At 41.0% G+C, this 20348-nt stretch overlaps 1 protein-coding gene across 12 annotated transcripts in view; it reads left to right on the forward strand.

Annotated features, from left to right (window-relative positions):
* Positions 1-9404, forward strand: part of FLT3 (fms related receptor tyrosine kinase 3) — a 120187-nt gene extending 110783 nt beyond the window's left edge. For 11 of the 12 annotated variants that reach the window (XM_077868272.1, XM_077868274.1, XM_077868270.1 and 8 more), the window contains 3 exons: positions 155-254; positions 734-839; positions 8836-9404. In XM_077868272.1, coding sequence (XP_077724398.1) covers positions 155-254; positions 734-839; positions 8836-8958 — 329 coding nt within the window. In that variant the 3' untranslated portion in view covers positions 8959-9404. Of the gene's footprint in view, positions 1-154; positions 255-733; positions 840-4076; positions 4143-8835 lie in introns of those variants that run through there. The other variant, XM_077868278.1, reaches the window with a different exon arrangement.
* The last annotated feature ends 10944 nt before the right edge of the window (positions 9405-20348 follow it).

Genomic DNA, 20348 nt, shown 5'->3' on the forward strand with positions numbered 1-20348 from the left:
TTCCCCAGAGGCCTATACCTGCTTCAGAGCAGGAGCCGTGACTTTCCTCACCCCAAGCAGTGCCTGGCCCATGGGAGCTCTCAGGTCATGCTAGATAATTGAATGAATTAATAAGCCAATGAAATGATTTTATCCTCCCTAATGTTTTCCTCAGGTGTCAATCCTTACCCTGGTATTCCAGTTGATGCTAACTTCTATAAACTCATTCAAAGTGGATTTAAGATGGATCAGCCATTTTATGCTACAGAAGAAATGTAAGTTCAAATCAGACTGTACAGTGGCTGAAATCAGTTTACAGTCTCTCTAGTTCTGAATGCATGACCCCCAAAAACGTAAAACTCTTTGATGCAAAAATTCATATGATTCCTCTTTAAAAAAAAAAAAAGAAAAAGAAAAGAAAAGGAAAGGAAACTTCCTTTATCTTTTGGGGATTTCTGAACAAAACTGCAGATATCGTGAATTAGGAGCTTCAATTCTTTCCCTGGAAGGATCCCTGAAGGCAATAAGACTCCATCTCCTGATTTCTGGTCCACAATGTACTTTTAAAAATGCATTTCTGTCCATCACCTAATTTGCCTTTTCTGGTGTGAGTTGAAAATCTTGTGGAGTACTTGCCCCAGAAGAAGCATGTCACAGACCATGAGTAGCTCCACAAGAAGAAATGGTGGGAAATGATCAACTTTTTTTTCATTCAGATTTCCTTATCTTACCGCTCCTTCTCTTGCTTTTACAGATACTTTATAATGCAATCCTGCTGGGCTTTTGACTCAAGGAAACGGCCGTCCTTCCCCAACTTAACTTCCTTTTTAGGATGTCAGCTGGCGGATGCAGAAGAAGCGGTATGTAGCTGCATAATACTTTGTAAAGCATCATTAGAAAGGAAAGCAGTGACTCACAACACACACTGATGTCCTAAGAAGCAAGGTGTCACTATCTTTCTCATCACAATTTGTCTTGGTTGCCCTTTGAAAGTTGTATGGAGTGAGACATATTTCTTGGTAGGTGTTCTTGGGGGAGGGGGGAAGAAAGCTTTTCCCAAAGATTTCAGTTGATTAATTAAGAAATTAAATGTTTTTAAGTGTCCAGTGCTTCGGACTAGACAACTAAATAAAACTTAATCCGTGACCCCCACTGACCTTTCCTAATTGAACAAAAAGCTTTATTATGAATAATCACACAACCCAGTCATATAGTACAGCAGAGTAGAAAGAACATTGAGTTGGAGTCGTGCGAGTCTAATTCCCAGCTCTACCATTCTATCTCCTCATTGCTATATGAATTATAGCAAATCATTTTACCTCTCTGGCTCTTACGTATTACACCTGTAAAATGGTTTGCCAAGGTAGGTGGTCCTTGAGCTCTGGGAACTTGGACTCACTCTGCTGACTAGTTGTCTAGTCCGAAGCACTGGACACTTAAAAACATTTAATTTCTTAATCCCTCAGTAAACCACCTGGTGTAGTGAATGGAGCCATCCCCTAGAGGAAGTGGACAAAGGATAAGACCTTGAACCCTCAATACCCAGGTTCACATCTTGGCTCCATCATTTACATCTTATAGGCCTCTATTAAGTCACTTAATCTTTTTTGGATCTCAGTTTCCTTATCTGAAATGTAGGATTAACAATTAACAGTCTTGGGGCACCTGGGTGGCTTAGTCGATTAAGCATCTGCCTTTGGCTCAGGTCGTGATCCTGGGGTTCTGGGATCGAGCCCATGGCGGACTCTCCACTCAGTGGGGAGCCTGCTTCTCCCTCTCCCTCTGCCTACCTCTCCCCACTTGTGCACTTTCTCTCTCTCTCTGTCATGTAAATAAATAAAATCTTAAAAAACAAAAAATCTTACTTTACAAAGTTGTAAGGAGCAGGGTGTATGTGAAAAGACTTAGCACTTAGCAGGCACTTGGTAGTTAATCAATAAATGTTAGTTACATAGGAACCTCATTGTTTAAATGGATTGTTCTCTTTTTCTAAATTATTAAGAGTCCATTTTCAATTCTATAGTCTCTCCAGAGACCTGGGTGCATGGTATATGTCCTTTCCTCCTGGTAGGATGTTTAAAAATCACATTCAGAAACTAAATTATTCTCAGGGAATTAGGCCAAAAAGGTCGAGGGAGATGGAAAGCCTCAAGGCTATTGAGCAGATTGCCTGGACATAGTTAATGACCCTATAAGATAGGGACGCCTGAGTGTCTCAGCGGTTGAGCATCTGCGTTTGGCTCTGGGCAAGATCCCAGGTCCAGGGATCGAGTCCCACATTAGGTTCCCTGAAAGGAGCCTGCTTCTCTCTCTGCCTATGTCTCTCCCTCTCTCTCATGAATAAATAAATCTTTTTAAAAAAATGACCCTATAAGATTAACTGAAAAAAGAGTTAGAAAGAGAAACAAGAAATGAACTGTTGAGGTAAAGAGAAAGGGCCATGTAATTTTTATTCACTGGACAGCTGGGGAGGATTCACAGGGGTGTTATTTGCACTAAGTTGTGAAGAATGAGTAGTATGTTGACTCTTGGTAAGTGGAGGGTTAGTCGGTGTTCCAGGCTAGATGAGCAATATAGATAAAGGTTCAAAGTTGAGAAAGTCGAATGGAAGATAAATGTTGTGGCTAAAATAACAGGGCTGGTGCGGGAATATGGAGAAAAACAAGACTGGAAAGGTAGTGGACCAGGGTGCACGATCTGTTACTGCTCAAAAGCTCCTTGGCTTTGTCCAGGACTACCTTGTCTTGGAGTACAAGTTTCCTTTCCTGTTCTCCCACCCACAGGATGTCCAGATCCCCATCCCTCTGTTCAGGGGGCCTTCTGGGTATCAGGAGTTGTTGAATGGTGAGCTCTCCATGGGTGATGATTCAGCTGAGGGTACCTGAGCTCAGGAACACCCCCCATCTTTCCCCCACACCCCCATTTTCTTCCTCTCTGCTCCCTGACCCTCTGTCATGGAAGGTTCTTTTTCCTACCAGTATCAGAGCCACTGATAGCAAACTGTATCTTTTTCAGGTAAGTTAGATAACAGCATATCCTCTCAGTGGGATTGATACACCAAGAGAGGACCCCCTTACTGCTGGCTGGGGCAGTAGGCTCCCGGCTAGTGGCCTGGGGAACAGAGCAGAGATTGGATTTCAGTCCCCACTTGCCTGTTTGGCTGGGCACCTCTGAGCAAGGTGGAATCTATGCAACCATGCCAGACAACTCTGCCCACTACGAGCAAGCCCTTGGTCCTCCTCTGTTGCCACTCCATGCATGCTTTCCCTTCTCACCTCCTAAGCACAGTCACATCTAGTCTCTTGGGTGGGAAGCAGCCCTGCCAGCATCCCTGGGGTAATCTTTCCTGGTATGCATGTGAATACTTTTTGAAGAGTTTTTGTTTTTGCTTCATCATGGGCTAGGGAAGGAAAATGGCTCTCCAGGAACAAGTGAGAAGGAGAGAAAACATAGGTTAATGCTCCTAAATATAACTCAACTCCAGTGGTATGGAGTTAGAGCAAGGAGACCACTGAATAACGTGCTAAGGCATAGTTCAAACAGTGGTGAATCAATGAGGATTTTTTAGAATGGACAAAAATACTTCAATATTTGTCTTGGTGACCCAGATCCCTCCAAATGGTGACAGATATTAACTAGGCTTATTGTGGTGATCATTTTGCAATATATACACATACATGAATCACATCATACACCTGAAACTCATATAGTTATATATCCATTATACCTCAGTTAAAAACGGGATGGGGGAGGCACCTGGGTGGCTCAGTCGGTTAAGCATCTGACTTTGGCTCAGGTCATGATCCCAGGGTTCTGGGATCAAGCCCCATGTCAGGCTCCCTGCTCAATAGAGAGCCTGCTTCTCCCTCTCCTTCTGCCCCTCCCTGCTGCTCATGCTCCCTCTCTCTCTCTCTCTCCTCTCTCTCTATCTCAAATAAATAAATAAAATCTTAAAAAAAAAAAGAGCCAGATCAAGTATTCTCTCCTTTCCAAAGATCTAGTCTGATTTCTGAGTCTTTGTAACACTCTATAACTGTGAGACTCAAATGATGTTGTACGATACTTTTGTTTTATGGGTCTGTCTTTCCCATCACTAGACTTGGTTCATGAGGGCAAGGAGGTTCACTGCTCATCTTCACATCACCTGATGCAGTCCCACAGGCAGGAGACGCTCTTTATTATAATGAATGAGTGAGTGCCTTTCAGTGAGAGGGTATGTCAGAGGTCACATCTGTTTTTTGTTCACTGTTACATACTCGGTGGCTGGCATAATTCTTAGCCTATAGAAAGTGTTAAGCAAGTATTTCTGGAAGGAAGGAAGGGAGGAAGGAAGGATTGAAGGAAAGAAAGGAGAGGAAAAGAAGTATAAAAGTGAATTTGAGAAAGCAAAAACCAAACTGTGGAAGTAAGGACATCAGTTAAGAAGTGACTGTGGCAACAGAAGTGAACAAAGATGAGGGGGTGAACCAGATGGTGGCGGGGGCAGGGGGAGATGTGCAGAAGGAAGGGGCCTGAAGTCACATCACCTCTCCTCTCCTATCAGTGCCCACAAATTATAAGAAATATATACTTATAATAAATATATTATAAACAAGTCATACATTTATATATTATAAATAAATACAAATATAAAATAGATATAATATAAATATATATAAATACCTAATACCTATATACAAACACATACATATTTTTATTATACTTTTTTAAAGAAGTGAGGCTATAACTGCCTTTGAAAGCCAGAAGGAGATCTTTGTGGACCAGAAACTGTGGAAAACCCCTGAGACAATGAAAGCAGTTAGAACTGAAGAGGGAAGACCCACAACAGAGGACTCTTTAAAAGAATAAGGACAAGTGCTTTCCTAAAGGGTGGGGAGAAGTCTGGTGGGATCCTGCAGAAGTTCCACAGTGGGAGCAGTCACACTTAACCGTGTGACATAACAGTTAACCATTACACATAAGAATAAAATAGGTGTTAAAAATGTGAGCATAACTGCTGTGAAAACAGAAATATAATCTATAATCTCAGGTTCAGTGTAGAAGAAACAAGGACTGTAGAGAAACCTCATCAACCCGACAAAACGGGGAAGAGAGAAACAAAAAGCATTCATGGAAATAGAAAAAAAAGTACAAAATGGCAAGATTAGTAAGTCCACTTAAGAAAGAGAATTCCATAATAAATGAGACTGTTATCACATAAGTCACATTTACTAACCTTAGTGCGGGGCAATGAGAAATCACCAGTAACACCCAAAAAGCCCCAGCATCCTACATCAGAAATTAACACTGAGGCTTCTTACAGGAGTCTTTGGTTCACAAGAAGGAGGAAGAGGAAGGAAAAAGACATAAACATAGACCCTGCTTATTAAAACCTGTAGGAGTCAGCCAAATTTATAACTCTAAATTCATTTATTAGAAGACAAAAAAGAATAAGAATGAATGACTTAAACTTTCACCTCAAGAAGCTAAGAAAAAAATGAAGAATGAAGAAAAGGAAGAGAAAGAACAAAGCAGAAGAAAACTAATAGAGGGGCACTTGGGTGGCTCAGTCAGTTGAGCATTGGACTCTTGATTTCAGCTTGGGGTCTTGGAATCTGTGCTGAGTGTGGAGTCTGCCCAAAATTCTTTCCCCTCCCCCAACCTCCCATGCTTGGGCTTGTGCATGCGCTCTTGCTCTCTCTCTCTCAGATAAGAAAAAAATAAAAATAAAAAGAAGTAATAGAGATATAGGCAGAATTAATTAACCCGAGAGTAGCCCCCAAAACAAAGTAATAGTGATGATCAGGAAAAACAAAAGTTGTTTTTTGAGCTAATAATAGTAGTGATTTAATGGGTAACATTTTTTGAATGTTTGTTGTGCACACTACTGATGTACTACCCATAATAACTCATTTAATTCTCACATCAATCTCACAAAGTAAGTTCTATTATTACCTCTTTTGGAGATTAGTAAATTGACATACAGAGAGGTTCAATGGTTTGCCTAAGGTAACACAGTAAGTGTCAGACTTAGGATTTGAATATAATAGTCTGGATCTACCTTACACTGTATATTACTATTTATATTAATGCAGCATACACATATACCACTAATGCATAAAAATGAAGAGAACAATTAAGAAAAAAAGAGGAAGCACAAATGACTGAATAAAAAGATACAGATAGAGAAGTCATTTTAAAAAGTGTAAGAAAATCATATGCACCTCTTTATATTGATACACTTGAAAAACTAGGGTTTCAAAACTTTTATAAGGAAAATGTACTTGAGTATTACTTGTGCAATTTAAAAATTCATTTAAAAAATCGCTTGAAGGGGAAAAATGGTTGGGAGGTATAGGCTTCCAGTTATGGAATGAAAAAGTCACAGGGATGAAAGGCACAACAGGGGAATATAGTCGGTGGTACTGTAATAGCACCGTATGGTGACAGGTGGGAGCTCCACTTGTGGGGAGCATGGCACAGAGTTGCACAGAGTTGTAGCATCACTATGCTGTACGCCTGAACCTGGTGCAACATTGTGTGTCACCTATATGTCAGTAAAACTAATTAATTACTTATATAAATAAGAATCACTTAAAGAAATGGACAGGGAGACATTAAAAGCAGTGATGTACCAGAATGGCACCCAGTCTCCGACTGGCTGTGGGAGTACAGCGAGCATAAGGAAATGGTTCTGAAAGTTCTAGATGGTGAGACTGGAGGACTGCACTAAGTGAAACTGTAAATACAGGGAGGAGAGAAGGTTTGGAGATCAGAGAGAATGGACTCAAGTGTGGAGCTGTTGGATTTGAAGTGTTACAGGCTTCCTCAGATGATTAGAAATTCAGTGCTAGAGATATACACTTGGTTCAATAGGTCATAGTCAGCTGCTTGGCCCACTTTACAAAAACGATATATTGTTACTGTTCATCCTTAAGGGTAGAGGCAGATGGTTATTGTGAAGACCAGGTTCAAAAGGATATTTGTGTCCGTTTTACAGAAAGAAAGAAAAATTAAGAGGAGGGGGTAGTCCATTCAGTTAACACCATAACTGACTGTCAAAACAAACACAAAGAAATACACAATAATGAGGAGTGGGGAGAGGAAAGGAGTCTGTCAAACTCACGTAAGAATTCATGATCTCAAAAAAAAAAAAAAAAAAAAAAGAATTCATGATCTCTGAGGGGCACCTGGATGACTCAGTGGTTGAATGTCTGCCTTCGGCTCAGGTCGCGACCCCAGGATCCTGGGATCCAGTCCCGCATCGGGCTCCCTGCGGAGAGCCTGCTTCTCCCTCTGCCTATGTCTCTGCCTCTCTGTGTTTCTCATGAATAAATAAATTTTTAAAATCTTAAAAAAAAAAAAAGAATTCATGATCCTCAGGAAAAAAAATGCAGAATGCATGATCCCTACATCATGAAGAGGTCTCATAAATAACGAGAAATACCTGGATAGCCCAAAATAACAGGGCAAAGGAGAGAAGCAGACTGACTATTCACAATGAAGTGCAAATGTTCATTCAATATAGAAAAAGATGTTTGACTTTACTTATCATGAAACATGCGAGCAAGGAAGTAAAACCTTCTCTGGACAAAGGGCTAGAGCCGTGAGCGATAGTCAACATCCTTACTGCAAGGCTCTGGAGAAAAGAGTGTTGTTCCCAGACACAGCTGAGAGGAGCAGAAATAAGTAAAGCTTTCTGCAGGACAGCCTGGTGATGCACATCACCATTCAGATGTGGAGGCCCTTTGACCCAGCAATTCCACTTCCCCCATTCATCCCAGAGACAGACAGGGCCAGTGTGCACTTTCCAGTGCATGTTATGTAACCAATTCATCAAAAGGTCAGTTGTGGTGCATCAGTATTATGGAATGCTAGGCTACTATTAAAAAAATGAGTAAATAAAAAAATAAAAAATAATACATATTAAATAAATAAATAAATAAATAAATAAATAAATAAATAAATAAATTAAAAAAAAGATGAGGGGCACCTGAGTGACTCAGTTCGTTAAGTGTCTGCCTTGGGCTCAGGTCATGATCTCAGGGTTCTGGGATAGAGCCCCATGTTGGCTCCCTGCTCAGCGGGGAGTGTGTTTAATCCCTTCCCCTCTGCCCCTCCCTCTGCTTGCGTGTGCTCTTTCTCAAATAAGTTTTTTAAAAAAGGTAAATGTACTTATATTTAGTCAGTAGTGAAAATATGTAAAATGCAAACAACGTATTAGTAAATCAAAATAAGGTTCTAAAACACAGTCTACACTCTGAACCTACTGACCCGAAATTGTGTGTACACAGCAAGCTATAATGGTGGCTACCTCTGATGATTTTAGCTTTACTTCTATATATCTTCCTATATTACTTAAGATACCTATATGAATGTGTGTTGACTTAATCAGACAAAAAGTAGTGCTGTTTTCATTTTGGAAAAACATGTTATTTATTTATTTATTTATTCATGAGAGACAGAGAAAGGCAGAGGCATAGGCAGAGGGAGAAGCAGGCTTCCTGTGGAGAGTCCTGCCCAATGCAGGACTTGATCCTGGGACCACAGGATCACGACCTGAGCCAAAGGCAGATGCTCAACCACTGAGCCACCCAGGTACCCCTAAACAGACCTCTTTTAGTGGTCTTTCTCTTGTATGGTTTTACTATTCAGCTTTAGGAGTTCTAGATTGAGACTTTATATCCAAGAGTAGAAACAATGATTGAATAAGATGTTTGACTATGACTTGATTTCTCTATTAATAAATGGGCCAAATTTGCTTTGTCAATTAGTATCTTCTAAGATGATCTTCTAAGACTTATGCATACTAAGTAATTTGCAATGTAGCCCCTTGACATGTATGTTGTAATCAGTGTTCTTTTTCCCCGCATTCAGATGTATCAGAACATGGATGGCCATGTTTCAGACCGTCCTTCCGTCTACCAAAACAGGCGACCTTATAGCAGAGAGGTGGATTCAGGGCTACTTGCTCCACAGGCTCATGTTGAAGAGTCCTAGAGAAACAATGTAGTCTGAAGGACTTCCTCCCTTCCACTCCCACTTTAAACAGGCTATAGATTACCAAACAGGATTAATTTCATCACCAAAAGAAAGTATATTCTCAACTGCTGCTTTGCTGGACTTTTCTCTAGAAGCTCTCTGTATTTACTCTTGTTTTCAAAGGAACTTTTGTAAAAACAAATCATCCTTTGCACAAGGCAGGAAGAGCTGATAATTAACTTTACTGGAGCATCTACCTACATCCAAAGGCCTTCTTAGGCTGGCTTGAGTGAAAATTGTGTACCTAAGGTATAGTATATTCTTGTAAATATATAAAACAAAAGCATTTTGCTAAGGAGAAGCTGATATGATTTTTTAAATCTATGTTTTAAAATAATATGTAACTTTTTCAGCTATTTAGTGATCTATTTTATGAACGGAAATAAAAATCTCTTCTATAGAAATGTTTGTCACTGGATTGTTTACATGATATATTTAGGGCAAGACTTAACGGGAGGGCAGGAACCTAATGAAATTATGTGCAATGATTTGTTTGTGCATGTGTATTTTTTTCCTACTGAGGTCCATCCTTTCTTCGGATTCTTAAAAGGATCTGTGTCTCCTGCCTCCAGACCAGAGCAGAACAGCTGATGGCTGCTTGCTACTCTGCAGCACTCTCTGGATTCAGCCTCCCTCGTCCTTTGAAGCTTTGCTCCCTCCCTCCCACAGGCTTATAAAGTTGGACTTATCCTCATCTTTACATTTCTTGGTGAAGAGCTTGGCGAAGGTCTGCCTTTGCTTGCACTCCCTTCCAGGTCCGTGGTTAAGAGCCCTGAAGCCAATCTGCCTGGATTTGAATTCTCTTTCTAACACTGTTTAGTTGTGTAACGTTGGGCAAGTAACTGAATTAGTTTGGGCCTCAGTTTCCTCTTCTGGAAGAAGGAATAATAAATGGGTGCCATCTATCTTACAGGGTTGTTGTAAGAATTAAATGGACCACATATTATATATATGTATATATGTTATAAATATACACAGAAACAGATGGTCCCCAACATACGGTGGTTCAACTTAAGATTTTTCTACTTCACGATGGTGCAAAAAGGACACACATTCTGTAGAAACCATTCTTTGAATTTTGAATTTAGATCTTTTCCAGGCTAGCAATATGCAGTACGATTGCCCCTGGTGATGCTGGGCAGTGGCAGCTCCCAGTTAGCCATGGGATCACAGGGTGAAAAACCAAAACACTGACCACCATGGCTTACCCATTTAACTATCCCATTTTTCACTTTCAGTACAGTATTCAATACATTACATGAGATATTCAACACTTTATTATAAAATAGGCTTTGTGTTGGATGATTTTGCCCCAACTGGAGGCTGACGTCCGTATTTTGAACACATTTGAGGTGGGCTAGGCTAAGCCGTGATGTTCGATGAGTTGGTATATTAAACGCATTTCAACCTATATTTTCAACCTACTATGGGCTCACTGGGACATAACCCCATCGCAAATTGAGGAAGGTCTATCTATATTACATAAACATACAGATTGCTTAGATCAGTGCCTGGTCCATAAATGTCACCTAATTTGTCATTTGCACTTCCCTTTCTGGTTTTTATCTTTTACTTGAGACCAGGGCACCATAACCTCACTTAGATTATACAAACCCATTCTTTACCTAACCTCTTCTCCCAGTCTCTGGGCCATCCAACGTTTTCTCTGGCCACAGATAGATTTGTCTTCTAAAGTATTGCTGTGGACATAGCACTTTTGGCTGGAGCACATCCGGTGACTCTCGGTGTCTATCAGCTAAAGCCAAATTCTCTTGCCAGCATCCATGCCCACCACGACTGGGCTCCCCTGCATTTCTCAGCATCAGACTACATAACACCATCTGTCTCTGTTGCCAAAACCGTCTACTGGTGTTCAGTGGGTACGTCTTGGGCATCCCCACCTCCAGTGGTTCTTTTCTTCACCCTCCACCTTCCTGGGATGCTTCTTTCTATTTAAGTAAGCCCTTGCTTCGTGGCCAGAACTCTATCTTACACTGCAGGTCTTTCTTAGCTCCACCAGCCTCTAGTGCTGGCTTCCTCCATTGAAATCTGCAGCCTCCTTGTCCATACCACCCAGCTGGCTTGTAATATAAACATTCTTTATTTTCACTTGGATTTTTTTTTTTTAAGCAACAGAAATGTATTATCTCACAGTTCTATAGGCGAGCAGTTCAGCAAATGTCCTTCTGGGCTAAAATTCAGGGTGGCATTCCTTTCTGGAGGTTCCAGCGGAGAATCTGTTTCCTCGCCTGTTCCAACTTCTAGAGGCTGCTAGAATTCCTTGGCTGGTGGTCCCCTTCTTCCATCTGTGTAGCCAACAATGTTGCGTCTCTCCAGTCATTTTTCTGCAGCCACATCTCCCTCTGATTGTGAACTCAGCTGAGGCTGGTCCTCTGATTTTAAGGATTATGTCTTTTCACTCGGATTTTTAGAAATTTGTAAATAGATAACAATTTATTCCAAGTTGTAAGTCTAATTCCTATTTGTGTATACAGTCAGGACACACAAAATACATATATTCAATTATTATTTTACCTACTCAAGCTAAAGTGTAAAATATGCTTGGTGTTAAAAGATTGAAAGAGTTTTAAATTTTTACTTATAGTAATAAGTGAAATTTCCCCTTTATGTACCCAACCCAAATCCCAAATTGCTTCTTCAGAGGAAATGTTGTTAAAGTTTCAGGTATATTTCTCCTATCTTCTTGTTTAAATATACTTAAGTGGCGGGATCCCTGGGTGGCGCAGCGGTTTAGCGCCTGCCTTTGGCCCAGGGCGTGATCCTGGAGACCCGGGATCGAATCCCACTTGGGCTCCCAGTGCATGGAGCCTGCTTCTCCCTCTGCCTGTGTCTCTGCCTCTCTCTCTCTCTTTCTCTCTCTCTGTGACTATCATAAATAAATAAAAAAAATTAAAAAAAATTAAAAAAAAAATAAATATACTTAAGTGGGACACCTGGATGGCTCAGTGGTTGAGCATCTGCCTTCGACTCGGCGTGATCCTGGGGTTCTGGTATCAAGTCCTACATCGGGCTCCCAACAGGGAGCCTGCTTCTCCCTCTGCCTGAATCTCTGCCTCTCTCCTGTGTCTCTCATGAATAAATAAATAAAATCTCTAAAAAATAAATATTCTGGGAAAGGTCCCAGGCCTGGACTAAGTGCTGGCGTCATGGAGCTACTGGATCGATTGGAAATGGCAGAGGTGGAGGAGACATTGAAGCGACTTCAGAGCCAGAAGAGAGTACAGGTCATCATGGTGGTGAACACAGAAGGCATTCCCATCAAGAGCACCATGGACAATCCCACTACTACACAGTATGCAAACCTCATGCACAACTTCATCTTGAAGGCCTGGAGCACCGTACGTGAAATTGACCCCCAGAATGACCTCACTTTCCTTCAAATTCGCTCCAAGAAAAATGAAATTATGATTGCACCAGATAAAAACTATTTCCTTTTTTTTTTTTTTTTTTTTTTTTTTATTTATTTATGATAGTCACAGAGAGAGAGAGAGAGGCAGAGACACAGGCAGAGGGAGAAGCAGGCTCCATGCACTGGGAGCCCGACGTGGGATTCGATCCCGGGTCTCCAGGATCGCGCCCTGGGCCAAAGGCAGGCGCCAAACCGCTGCGCCACCCAGGGATCCCTAAAAACTATTTCCTGATTGTGAGTCAGGATCCAACTGAATAAGCCACTCTCTTGGCTTCCTGTGTAGGAATTCCTTAATGCAATAGCCCCTAAGAGTGATAATATTAATCATGTCAACCAACTGGCAGGTGGAAATCACCTTAGAGCCTACTTAGACTGATCCAGTGCCCAAAGTCATCAAAGTCATCCCTCTGTTGTCCAGTCACCTAGAATTCTAAGAATTCTTGAATTCTTAGGACCTTCTTCCTCGCCTCCAGATTTTGGAGCAAGAGCCTTGAGCAGCCCACACACCCTGCTTCCTTCCATCTGACCTTCAGTTCACTTTGTCACCCTTGGAAAAGTCTGTTTTTCTTGAACTAAAAATAACTAAAATGCTAATAAATAAATAAATAAATAAATAAATAAAAAATAAATAAATAAATATTCTTAAGTACTTATGTTACATGAATTTACATAAACACAGCACCCCACACACAGAAGTCTTTGTTTTTTACATAAGTGGGATTACACACTAACCATATTGTCAAATGTGTTTTTGTTCTTAGCCATGTGTGAGGACTTTCCCAACTATACATGTTTGTGAGGCACTTGTGGTGAGTTAAGCATTGTGTTAAGAATGATATAGGTATTCTCTCATTTAATTTTCACAACTGCTTTATGAAGTAGGTACTAATATGATATTAATTTTTTTATGGAGAAATTGAAACTTAATATAACTTGTGGTCTCCAAGCCCCTGTTAACATTTATCTTGTGGTTATTCTTGGGTTCAACTATTATTTTATCTTATTTATTTATTTATTTATTTATTTATTTATTTATTTTTAATTGTGGTAAAAAAAAAAAAACCCAACACATCATACAAAACTTATCATCTTATCCATTTTAAGTGTACAGTTCAGTAGCCTTCAGGATATTCACATTGTTGTGCAACCAATCTCCAGAGCTTTTTCATCTTGTAAATCTGAAACTTTGTCCCCACCAAACAATAACTCCCCTTTGTCCCTCCCTTGAGCCCTGGTAACCATCATTCTACCTACTATCTCTATCAATTTGACTACCTCATGTAAGTGGAATTATACAATATTTGTCTTTTTGAGACTTATTTCACTTAGCATAATGCCCTCATGGTTCATCCATGTTGTGATATGCTACAATTTATATTCCCTTTTTTAAAAAATGCTGAATAATATTTCACAGTATGTATATATATTGTTTATTCATTTATCCATTGATGAGCATTTAGTTTGCTCCCCCCTCTTGCCTATTGTGAATAATGCTGCTATGAACATGGGGGTACAAATACCTCTTTTTAGAACTTGCTTTCAGTTTTTTTTTGTATATTTTTGTATGCTTTTGTAGAGAAGTAGGATTGGTAAATCAAATGGTAATTCTATTTTTAAATTTTTGTTGTATTATTTTTAAGGGCTCTGTTATAGTGATCATGTGTTTCTTTGGCCATCCAGCATCAATTCCCATTTCTTTCAGTAACAGCACTGTGATTTGAAGCATTACTTCTTTCTACGGTATGCAGTGGAGTGGGACTTCAGTAGAAGGGTTTGTCTTCTAGCCAAGGAGGGTCTGAGCCAGCCAGGCGCTCCAAAAATAAAATCTTAAAAAAAAAAAAAAAAAGAGTATAGTTATGTCAGAGACACAACCTGATCCAAATGAGAGCTGGGCTTAATTAGAGTCTAATTTTGTTTCCCCCAATAAGGTTTTTAAATGCTTTCTTTCCTCAGAGAATATTGCCTTTTAAATATAACATTTGGCATTTACAAAAGTTATGTTAAAGTAAAAGAGTATTAATGAACACCTGGGAACCCATTATCCGATCCAACCCAAAAAGCTTTAAATATCATCAGTGTGAAAATGAGTAAATAGTAATAATTGTATATTCACCTCACACATCATTGAAATGAAAGAACTTAAAATCCATGTAACACCATGAGTGAATCTTAGAAGCATGATGTTGACTTTATTTTAAAAGAAAGGAGAAACTGGAAGTCTATACCGAATATGATGCCACTTTTATAAAGCTCACGAATAAGAGAATATTGGTTTTCAAGGAAATTGTATTCTTTGCTTCCTTTGATATTACATCAGCAAGGGGAGTACTGTGTCAGTGATTCTGTGTATAAATGAATTTATTTGGTTCCCTCCAGTGAAGTCACATTCAGAATATATGTGGGTCTGACAAAAATGAGTTCAGCAGAAGGAAAAGGAGAACATTCCTATTAACGTTAACTTGCTTTTCTTCTCCTCCCTATGATCGCCAACATCTTTTTTTTTTTTTAAGATTTTATTTATTTATTTACTCATGAGAGACACAGAAAGAGAGGCAATGACATAGGCAGAGGGAAAAGCAGGCTCCCTGCAGGGAGCCCAGTGCAGGACTCAACCCCCAGACCAGAATCCCGCCCTGAGCCAAAGGCAGCCGCTCAATGGCTGAGCCACCCAGGCGTCCCTGATCACCAATATCTTTGGTCAAGTACTTCAAGAGGGCTTACCAAATGCCTGAGACTCTACTTCCTCAGTTCCTGTTAACACAATGGAATAATATACAAATGAAGATGAATCATTCAACCAAAACAGAGACGATTTTCTAGAGAAGGCAAAGCAGATGAAATACTCAATTTGGGAGAGGAGACTGCAAATCAGTGCAGGTGTGTGTGCCAAGGGTCTTGGCTGTGAGCACTGGAGGCAGATTTGGGTTCCCAGCAACAGGATTTACAGAAAGGAGACTGGATGGTTCACAGTTCTAACAGAACGGCCAGAGACCAAGGTTTGCATGAGAAAAAGGGCCAATGCAGCTCCAGGGATCTAGGAAATGGAAACTGGTTGTCACTTTTGTCAGAGGCTGGTATTGTGAGACTAATGAGTTCCCACTCTCTTTTTCATCCTTGCGTGAATCCAGTCCAGGTACAAAGTTCCAGATCAAGAAGTTTACTAGCCAAGCTTGAGTCAAAGACCCTCCTTGGCTAGAAGGCAAACCCCTCTACTGAAGTACCACTCCACTGCATACCGTAGGGAGAAGTAATTTTTATATGTAACCTCTACACTCAACGTGGAGCTTGAATTCACAACCCCGAGATCAAGAGTTGCAGGCTCTTCTGACTGAGCCAGCCAGGCAGCCCAAACTACACATTTTAACACTTGGAAGAACACAATTTACCAGCCCTGATTTTAGAGACGTTCCTACTCCTGCGCACACAGCCCCCTCCCACCGACCAGTAGGTGGCGCCCTAGGACTTTATTTTAATTAATCCCGTCCATTGGGCGCGACCTCATTCCTACAGCCTGCCTCTGAAAAGGCAAGTTTTAACAGAATAAAGAAAAGGCCAATCTTTTTTTTTTAATATATTTTATTTATTCATTCACAAAAGACACAGAGAGAGGCCGAGACACAGGCAGAGGGAGGAGAAGCAGGCTCCCTGCGGGGAGCCCCATGTGGGACTTGATCCTAGGACTCCAGGATCACACCTTGGGCCAAAGGCAGGCAGTCAACTGCTGAGCCACCCAGGCGTCCCAGAAAAGGCCAATCTATTGATCAGAAGGAAGAATAACCCTCTACACAGATCACTCACATTTATTTATTTAGTATTCAGTTATTTCTTGACTGTGATAAAGATTGTGCATTTAATGCACATTATTTATCACATTCCCACCATTGACAGAGCAGTCTATGCCCTCTTCTTAGGACCTGGTTTTTACCATTTGATTCTACTCAGTACATTTATCTGCATAGGGGATTGACTTTTGAATTTATTCTTCTGGGAGCACCTTCTGTGCTTAGTGTTGCATGAGCCTAGACTGGATTCCTGTTGAAAACAATGAGTAGGGGCACCCGGGTGGCTCAGTCGGTTAAGCATCTACCTGTGGTTCAGTCATGATAGGGGTGTCCCAGGATCGAGTCCCCCTGACCCCCCCCACTCCCCGCTCAGTGGGAAGTCTGTTTCTCCCTCTCCCTTTCCCTCTACCGCCACCCCCCACTGCTCATGCTCTCACTAGAATAAATAAATAAAATCTTTAAGAAAAGAAAACAAAGTGTCTGTTTCCCAGAGATCTTTTGGAGTCAGGAAAACAGCTAGGGGTGTTTGGCCTGCAGCAGGAAGATATCCTGGGTGACCTCTTATCAGAGTTCCAGGCCTGTGATTATCTGTCTTGTGTCTCCTTCACCCCCTCTGCCACTTGTGTTTCTTCCTCATCTTCCTTCTCTCCCCTCAGCTCTTCATGAATGACTTTCCCAGTAACACACGTATCCGAACTCCGCTGCCACTCCCACTATCATTTTTGTCAAAAACAAGTGATGGATCAGTGTTCACACTTGCTTCTGCTATGCCACCAGTACCTTTGATGGCAGAAAGAAAGAGGGGGGGGGTAGTTATCACCTAAAAACACATCTTTATAGCTCCTAGGAGTCTAACATGTATTAAATTCCAAATTATCTTACTGGGGCATAAAAGGCTTGATGAATTTTTTTGTGGTAAAATGTATATAACATATGTGCGGGTACAATTTGCCATTTTAACCATTTTTAAGTGCACAGCTCAATGGCATTGAATACACTCACAGTGTTGTGCAACCATCACCACCATCCATCTCCAGATGAAAATTTTCATCTTTGTAAACTGAAACTCTGTCCTATTAAAGACTCACTCTCAGGTGGTCTGGGTGGCTCAGTGGTTGAGCTTCTGCCTTTGGCTCGGGTCGTGATCCTGGGATCCCAGGATCGAGTCCTACGTGGGCTCCCCGCAGGAAGCCTGTTTCTCCCTCTGCCTATGTCTCTGTGTCTCTGTGTGTATCTCTCATGAATAAATAAATAAAATCCTTAAACAAAACAAAACATTCACTCTACTCCCTCTGCCTCCGCCGCTGACAGCCACCATTCTACTTTCAGTTTCTATGAATCTGACTATTCTAGGTACCTCATATGGGTAAAATCATCCAGTATTGGTCATTTTGTAACTAGCTTATAAAACAAACCTTTGATAAACTCTGTATGGTGACATTTATTGATAATATACTGCATTGCAGACTGTGCTAATGGCTTCACATGTATCGTCCCATTGAATACATTGTGAAGTTGGAGGTTGTTCTGGGCAGTCTGACCAGGCGATGAAACCAAGGTTTAGGAAGGTGAAGTCACTTTAGACACACTAAACAGGTCCTAAGTGTGGCCCTGGCCTGGAACCACACCCTTGGCCTCCTCACAGCCACACCCAAGGTCTGGGCTCCTGTCAGTGCTTCTTGCTCAGTCCTCAGCTAATGAAAGTAGTCTGGTAACGGCAAGATTATAGGAGTTCCGACTCCCAATCAGCCTCATATTAAAAATGTATATGAAGGAAAACAATCTGTTTATCTGGCATCTTATTAGGAAAACACTCCCGTGAAAGCTCCATTCATGACATGTTAAGGGCTCCTAGTTGAAAGGAGCAGATGTATCAATATTTCAAAGAAAGAAAAGAAAGAAAAGAAAGAAAGAAAGAAAGAAAGAAAGAAAGAAAGAAAGAAAGAAGAAAGAAAGAAAGAAGAAAGAAAGAAAGAAAAAATTTGTGCCAATTGAAGAATTTTCTTTATGTTGGGGCACCTAGGTGGCTCAGTTGATTAACCATCCAGATCTTAATCTCAGGGTTGTGAGTTCAAGCCCCATGTTTGGGCTCCACACTGGGCATGGAGCCTACCTACATAAAGAAAAAAATTCCCCATGTTCAGCTAAAAGTCTCTTAAGAGAAAAATTATAAGAAAATCAAATATAATATATTCAGCAACCAGAACATAAGAATTCTATCTGGTATGGTCACACAAATCATGAGGCTACATCTTTATATCATTTCACTTTTAAAAATGCTTTATTGATACATAATTTGTGTATCCCGCAACTCTCCTCTATGTGGTGTACTATTCAATAAATTAGTTTTTTGCTTGGCTGACAATTACTTTACCTTCTGACCATCTGTCATTTCTTCGATTAATTTGATTGGTGAGAGTCAACAGACGTGAAGCCCAGAGTGCTGAGCTAAGCCTAGTGGCATGAGCTGCTGAGTTCCACATTAGTAATTTGTATTTTGTTGTTGTTATCAATATTTTTTCTAGGTCTGCAACTATATGATTCCTTAATTTTTGTTTGTCTTTTTTTTTAAGATTTTAAAATTTATTTATTCATGAGAGACACAGAAAGAAAGGCAGAGACATAGGCAGAGGGAGAAGCAAGCTCCCTGCGGGGGGAGTGTGGGACTTGATCCCAGGACCCCGGGATCATGACTTGAGCCAAAGGCAGATGCTCAACCACTGAGCCACCCGGGTGCCCCAATTTTTTTGTGCCTTGAAGGTTCATATGTTAGTAAGTTATTTGTAGTTCCATTATTACACATTAGATATAGTAAAAGAAAAGAGTCTATCTCTGATCTGTGCCAAAAAGGTAGTAATATCATTAGGGAGGTCCTTCCTACCCTTGTGTATCAGCATTGCCATGAGCGGAAGGAGTCTCTACTTAGAAATTCAGATGTCTATCTCCTGCTGCTCTCGGAGGAATGGAGAACCTCCAGGCTCCAAGCCCCAGGCAGGAGCTCCTTTGTGGGGGGTAGGAGACCCTCAGTGTGCAGAGAGAGATAAAACAGGAAATAGTAAGGGGTCATGCTATAGAGGTGAGGGACCTGAACCATGGACCCAGGACGATCTTCCTCTTGGCTCCTGTTCTCCTTTCTTTTCCCAGAGTCTGGGGAAGAGGGTGGTAATAAGCCTGGGGAACCTGGACAGACCAGTGGTGGGGATCCAGCCAGACTCTCCCTCAGGCTTGTCTACCCACAGTCTTATTTGGACGTTGCAGACACTGCACAGGTCACACTAGAGTGAGTCAAGGCTCAGGGTGGTGGGGCCCTCTAGGAGGAAGGGAAGAAATGGATATTGGGCTGTTAACTGCATCCCCGGTAAAGCCTGCATGGGCAAGAATAGACTCCAATGGCAGAAAGGAAAAAGGAGAAAGTTCTGTGGTTCTGAGAGTGACACAGAAAATATTAGCCCACACCTCTGTAGTGCTCTGTAAAGGAGCTATTTTAGGTATGTCTGTAGAGTTACTTATCTTTCACAAAATCCCACAAGGTAAATACATTATTATCCTCATTTTAGAGACGAAACTGAAGAACAGAAAGTTCAATACTTCTTCAAGTGTTGGATCATAGTGGCAGAGCCAGGATCAGAACTAACCAGGGTTCGTGCTCTTCACACTGTGTTCTACTGTCCCAAACTGTGTACACACTACAAGATTCAATGTGCTTTCACATGTACATAGGTACATGATATATACGTGTTAATCTTACGTATTTTCCTTCACATGCAAAGACAATCCAGTAACGGTGGTACTTCTGGCATTGGATTGACTTCCTTGAAAAGCAAGTTTTATCAGCTTCTTTTCGAGAGATGAAGTCTTGGCCACTCTGTCAACCATGACCTTTTGGGCCAGGTAGTCATAAGGGACCTTGACTGGCAAATGTCTACAAACAGAGGTAGGACAAAATCTGTGCTTGCTGATAGATTGTCAAGGGCATTGCTGTCACCCGCCTCTCATAAACCACAGTGACAAATGTAACTGACTTACTAACGCTAATGTGGTTGTGCTACCTTTGAGTTTTGACTCAGATGGAGGCAAACACGTAGCTAGTGTGGCGTTTAGAAATAAGTTTGCATTTTTTTTCTAAAGGGAAACAG

Source organism: Canis aureus, chromosome 24 (genome assembly GCF_053574225.1).
Source record: "Canis aureus isolate CA01 chromosome 24, VMU_Caureus_v.1.0, whole genome shotgun sequence".
In the NCBI taxonomy this organism is placed as follows: Eukaryota; Metazoa; Chordata; class Mammalia; order Carnivora; family Canidae; genus Canis; species Canis aureus.